General features: G+C 38.3%; 1 protein-coding gene across 1 annotated transcript in view; it reads right to left on the reverse strand.

Annotated features, from left to right (window-relative positions):
• Positions 1-3011: 3011 nt before the first annotated feature.
• Positions 3012-6828, reverse strand: part of LOC107089809 (transcriptional activator protein Pur-alpha-like) — a 5680-nt gene continuing 1863 nt past the window's right edge. Inside the window, exon 2 of the mRNA XM_015382786.1 lies at positions 3012-5218. Within this exon, the coding sequence (XP_015238272.1) occupies positions 4275-5129 (855 nt within the window). The 5' untranslated portion in view covers positions 5130-5218 and the 3' untranslated portion in view covers positions 3012-4274. The remainder of the gene's footprint in view (positions 5219-6828) is intronic.

A 6828-nucleotide genomic window follows, 5' to 3' on the forward strand; every position in this document is an offset into this window, starting at 1 on the left:
TATATATATATATATATATACATATATACATATATACACACTGCATAATATACTGATATATATATATATATACACACTGCATAATATACTGCAAATGCTTGTATGATAAATGAAGGGGTTAAAAAGTTAACTTCTGATATGCGATAGTTGCAAAAGAACACAATGATTAGAGAACAAAGTAATGCTTTATTTTACAGCCTGGCATTTATTACATATACAGTACTTTGAAATTTTCCAAGAAGACACAAGTCATTAAATAGTTGAAAGGTTTGCATGTTGGAGGCTGTAAAATTAAGCTTTAGTAATTAGTATCATTGCAAACGCAGATTCAGACATAGTAGACAACACTACATCAAAAATAAACTTTTTTTTTTCTTGCCCGCCACTCCCTCCTGCACAGGAAACAAAACATGAAGAACATATATTTTGAATGTAGATTTTCTCCCTCACCGGGATAATTAAATGTTTTTTTATTTTGTCAAATGTACATAAATTATATTTAATGCATCACATGAGCAAATCATATATATTTATATATATATATATATCATCTAAAAAGAGAAAAAAAGGAGGCAACATAAGAGAGAATGACATTCTTTGTTGAGATCGTTTTTAAACAAGTATTGGTCAGGCGTTTCATTAACCTGGGAAAAGCAAAGTGCTACACACAACAACCACTGAAGACAGTTAACCTTACATCTGAATGAGGATTGGACTGAAGCACCTTTTCTTAGCATAAAGCTAAAAATGGAGATTTCTTCTTTTTTCCCCATTTAATCAAAAAAAAAAAACAATACCTACATTTGGATGTTTAAAGTCTACCTTCTAGAACCCACAGGGTCGATTCGACCCGTTTCTAAAAGAGGGGCACATTGCAGTGATGATGTTTCAAGTTAAAGTACGTGTGAACGGCTTGACCCAACAGGCGGCAAACACCCTTGGTTTCTGCTATCATTTTTTATCTTTTCAGGATAGAGCTTCGAGTGCAAATAAAAGCGTACGACTCCTTCATGAGAAATAGACATGGAACCTAGTCACATGCTTTTTTTAAAATTATATTAATATATTTAATTGATACACATATATTGCCACCGTTGGCACATACGATATTGCACACAGTGATGAAATGTTGCACAGGAAAAATAAAAATAGATGCATCTTTTATGGGCAAAAACATTCAAAAATGACAAATAAAGTGGAATAATGCTGAAAAGGTAGTTCTGTTTAAATTCTAGAAAATGAAAAATTGTTTCGCTACTTCCCATTTACTGCCACACAGCTATTTTAGATCAAAATTAGTGATTCAAGTGTGTGTGGGGGGGAGGTCCTTCCATCACGATCTTTGTTTTTTTTCTCCAAATATTTAGCTCTCGCTCAACGAGACATTAGCCTGATCCTCTGCATCGTCTTGCATCTAGGTGACCACCCCCTTCCATGTTTACATGTAGGCCGATACCTGGATGGCTAAAAGGGGAAGCAATGGAGTTATAGGGAAGAAAGGAAGGCAGCAGAAAAAGAGTTAAGAATCTGCTCCCCAGGGTTTGTAGCAAACCCTTTTAGCACCACGAGTCGTGCGCTAGCACACAAGGGGGCCGAGACACAAAACTGGAAAAAAATAAAAAAAAAACAAGCGTGAGAAAGAAAAGCCAAAACTGCGATCCAAAGCACCAGGCCAGCGTGTAAGCATGCGGAGTGTGTAAGGCACCAGGTTGTTTTATATGCTGAAGAGGATGCTCCCCATACAGGTGTCGTTTAGGCTTAAACCAGAGGCTCCTGGTAGTAAGGTTGTCAAGGAAAGTCTAGTTTTGCTGGTTTCCAGTCAATTGGAAGGCGGGAGCAATCGTTTGATTCGTTGATGAGGTAAATCTGAAATATTCTGATTGTTGCCAGTTTCTCTGGAACTTACTGACAAGAGTTTATAAAACTGCTATCAAACATCTATGAGATGCGACTGAACTGGTTTCAGAACCAGTCTTTTTACCAACTGGCAGCCCAAGTATATACAATTAGATCAGACTGCCCTCATTCCCCAGACAGATATTTGGGCTTACAAATCTTAAATTAAGCTGCAGCATGCTCCCAAAATAACCGCTCAGGATTTAACTTGTAGAGCCACCAACTCCATTCTGTTACCATTTACAATCTCCTTTCTGAGACATATTCCTCTCCTACATCAGAGAAGAAAAGGTCCTGAAGCGATATTTCAGGAGACCGATGAAACCTCATCTAGTGCAGGTTAACATGCAGCAAGAGCACTCCTTGGCACCATTTAGACTTTTATGACTGAATATCACAAAATGCTGCTGTTTCAGGTAGAGATGCACCAATTATTTAATCAGATGATTTCCCCTAAAACTGCTGATAGGGAATGGCAAAAACTAAATATATATTTTTTTCTTCATTAAACATTAAATGCCTAAGAATAATTCACATATATGTCCTGCCAACTAACGGCACAGTCCGACCATAAACTACAAATATGAACTTTCAATATCCTATGGTTTTTAAATGATGCAATATTATAGAATTTATAAAGTAAAACCATGAATGTTTGTCAGAGAATTCTGATCCGTGCTGCAATTCATTTGTAACTGATGGCAATAGTGGCTGTTTAGAGTAGAGATGCACCAAGCAGACAGATTTTGATGGATTAGCTCTGATCTGAAGAGGATAAAAAAAAAAAAAATCCAACAATTTATCCAAAGAATAACGGCTCAAAATAAAAAAGGCCCATTATTTTTTTGTCCAAAAAAAAAAAAAAAAATAAAAGGTATACTTTGTAGTTATTAGAGCAATACGCTTCAAGGCACAAATGGTAATTTATATTTCTTCATTGGAGTTAGATTTAACACCTACATGTCAATTAAATAACTCGCGGCAAATATTTAGATTTTTGGAAAACAAGAAAAAAAAAACTAACATATACAGGGTTAAGCAAAGTCTATTGGTGCGTCTCCATTTATAACTAAAAAGGAAAAGGAAAAGGAAAGGAAAAGGAAAAATAATCTGTTATGGATACAGATGCACCCTGATTTGGTCTTCATGGGCTCCAATAGTTGATCTGCAGGTCAAATAATGCGAAGAAAACAAACAATTTCTATTCAAATAAGTATAAAAACTGAGAACCATCAGCATTTCTTAGCTATAGCGCGTAATTTGTTGCAATTTTTTGAATGTCGACGAAAACATCAAAAATATTCATGTAATACTTTTAATTTGTGACCCTTTCTTCATGCATTATAGCTCATAAGTCAAATGTAAAAAAAAAAATTGGGCCTCTCTCATTTTAAAGGAAATCATCATGCTGATCGGTGCATCTCTATTTTCACGTAACCCTCGTCTGCATTGAATTGAGCCACTTAAACCTCTTGTGTGTGTCTTAATTTTTTCAACTGGGGCAAATTGCTACATGTTCTCATTGCATTTCCTCCATCAAAAACACTTAGTACCTTTTTTTAAGTTAACACATTGCATCAATGATAAGACAGAAAGGTAGTCTATAATATATCCATCGGCATGGCAACAATATAAAACAAAAAGAATTACGATATCTATATTTCTTTGAATGCCTCTAGCAACGGCCATGTCAACAACTGTTGACCAGTTTAATATAATTAATTCATCTCAAATGCATATTGCACAACAAATATAGCACTTATTTCATTTCATGAAAATGCCTCTATATTCCTTTTTATGTACTGCATGACATCTAACCACTTTCCATAGCAAGCCTAGCCCTCATAAATGATTTATGTGTAAACACATCTCTACTCACAGGTAAAGGTAATGGCAAGTACATGTGATCACTTTTTTTGTTGTTTAAATAAAGATTTGGATTCTTTTTTGAAAGATCAAAATATCGGATTTGTGCTGAAGTCATTAGCTCACATGTAAAGTAACCCCCCTCCCCTCTTTTTCTATTTGAACATTGCAAACACCTTTTTAACAATAGCTTTAACTGGTACAAAAGTTCTGTTAATAAGGGAAATAAACACTCCGTTCAATATTATCAAGTAGGAATCAATGTTCGAATATAATGTTATTACTTTGTTTAGCAGCCTGTTACTGTATTAATGGTGATAAGTGGGGTAACATCCAGCGATGAGTGACAACATGTCATAACTGTCAGGTTGTGGAGGTTTTCTTATACTGAGTGATGCTCCCTTGGAGTTAAACTTTGACAGTTAAAATCTTTAGATCCTTCCTTTATACAGTAGAGTTTGAACTTTAATTCTGTGGTTATTTTCATTAATCTTGCATGTTTTCCTCCGTTATCAATCCTCATCTCCATCGTCCGCCTGCATCTCCTCCTGTTGCAGCTCGCATGCCCTTTTCTCCCGCTGCTTCTCCTGGATCTTCTTCATCTCCTCGGCATATTTACAGAAAGTGTTCCCGAATTTGGACCACACTTTGTAGGGCACCGTGATAGAGTTGCGGTAGGTGGGCTTCACCTCGCTCACCCTCATAAAGACACCGTACTTATTGGACCCAACGTCGAAGAAAAACCGCTTATTGTCCACAGTCAACGACGAGCCTTCGGGCAGCTCCGCCGGCTCGTCCTCCAGACCGTAATCGTCAATAAGTTTAGCCAGAGCGTCGCGGAACTCAATAAGTCCCTGGGCGGGCAGAGCGATCGTCTGGCCTTGCGTGGATCCCAACCCGGGCCCCCGGTTAACGGTCTGTCTGATCCGTAGAAACCGTCCTCTCTGGTTCTCTTTCAGATCCATGTAATATTTCCGATTTTCTCGGACCAGGAACTCACTTTTTAGCGCCCGCCTGGGCTCGTCCTGTACCATCCCGGGGTTGCTCGGTCCTAGCTGGGCGTAGTGCTCGATGAAGTCCCCCAAGTAGTCTCGGAACTCGACAGCCACGGACATGGAGAGAGTGAGGCGGCTCTTGTTTCCGCCGGCCCCGACTTCGGCTATCTTCAAGAAGCGGCCCTTTGCGTTCTGCTTTACGTCCAAATAGAAGCGCTTGTTCTGGATGTCGACCCGCTTTGACGCCAGCTCCTGCGTCTCGTGCTGGAGCCCGGAAGCCGAGCCCGCCCCTCCTGCAGCTAAGTGCATGGAGCCGAAGCCTGGGCCCGTGGCCGCTCCTCCCTGCTCACTTCCACTGTCTCTGTCCGCCATATTGCCGCCTGCCTGCCTTGCCTGCCTTCTCCCTCCGACTGCAGCAAAGCCACGGCCAGCTGAGCCCGTGCTTGGAGCTCTCGCGAGATCTACACAGAGAGCGAGGAAACGAGAGGGAGGGGGTATTAATGCAGCTCGAAGGCTCCTGCTGTTCTCTCCATCTCCCGTTGTTTCCCTGATGTGGGGAGCAACATTTTTGATACAAGTGAAACGAAACTGAAGAATTAAAATCAGTTTCGATTTTTCATAACACTTAATGGAAAGGCAGGTACTTTTCCTTTATGGAAAGACCCTAACTTGGTTTATATATATATATATATATATATATATATAGGATAGTATTTCATATATATTGTATAATGCCTGGTAGCATTATACAATATCACAACTAATAATTAACAACCTTACGTGAACATTTTACAAAACCTGTCATATTTGGCTGATTAATCTTTTTATACAAGGATTATACCCTCGTAAATTTTACAACTAAAAGTGATCTGGATGGCTGGGGGGAAAAAACTTTACACACTTACCTTAAATGGTAATAGAAATAGAAAACAATCCTCTTGAAAATAAACTCTTCACACATTTTCTCAATAAAGTTAACATAAACAAAGTAATTTATTAAAATATACCCCAAGTGTAAAAAAAAAAAAGTATATATATATATATATATACACATTTTCTCAATAAAGTTAACATAAACAAAGTAATTTATTAAAATATACCCCAAGTGTAAAAAAAAAAGTATAAAAATATATATAGCTATATATATATATATATATATATATATATATATATATATATATATATATATATATATATCAAAACAAATATGAAACACCAGACAGACTTCTGTGATTAGGTGCGTTCATTATGTCCCCTACAGCAGGCATCCCCAACCTCGGTCCTCGAGGCCCGCTGTCCTGTAGGTTTTAGAGGTTTCCTTGCTCCAGCACAGCTGATTTTAATTGAAAGCTGATTAACAGGCTTTTGGTCTACTGCAATCATAATCAGCTGTGCTAAGGCAGTGAAACCTCTAAAACCTGCAGGACAGCGGGCATCGAGGACCGAGGTTGTGGATGCCTGCCCTACAGGACGCATGAATGACAGCGCATACTTTAAAAAAACAAAAAAAACAAAAAAAAAACCATGCGTAATTATTTGATTAAATTTACTTTACAGCCATCGTTACCTGATCTCCTTGGATATTTGCAGGCACCATGTGAAAAAGTCCCGTTTTTACAGGGCCCAATATTAATCAGCGCTCTGAGGCCTCTCTGCTCGCTTTTTGGCCGATTTATTACGAGCCATTTCCTTCCTGGCCAATTTTCTAGGATTTTTCCACAGTTCCTATTCAGGTGGTGGATTTTTCTTCCTAAATAGCGTTTGAGTGACACTCCATGCCCTGCGGTTAGGCTACAAACATATCGCCACAATAGGAGGTCAACTCATGGCCAGGTTTTATTGAGCTTTAAATTAATGCTGCTGCCAGTGTAAGACGCATTCAGTATGTTGTTTAAACTCATAATTGTTGACGCATCTTCTGCGCAGCACAGAGAAATCGGCAGTTCTGCTGATCCTAATTGTTATAGCTATATTGAAGCAGTTCCACTCCACTTCTTCATGCGCAAACTTGACAGTTAATACAGTTGACAATTAAGCAAAGGTTAAGCTTAAAAAGCACAAAAATCTAAAT

The sequence above is a fragment of the Cyprinodon variegatus genome, unplaced genomic scaffold (genome assembly GCF_000732505.1).
Source record: "Cyprinodon variegatus isolate N-32 unplaced genomic scaffold, C_variegatus-1.0 Scaffold267, whole genome shotgun sequence".
Classification (NCBI taxonomy): domain Eukaryota; kingdom Metazoa; phylum Chordata; class Actinopteri; order Cyprinodontiformes; family Cyprinodontidae; genus Cyprinodon; species Cyprinodon variegatus.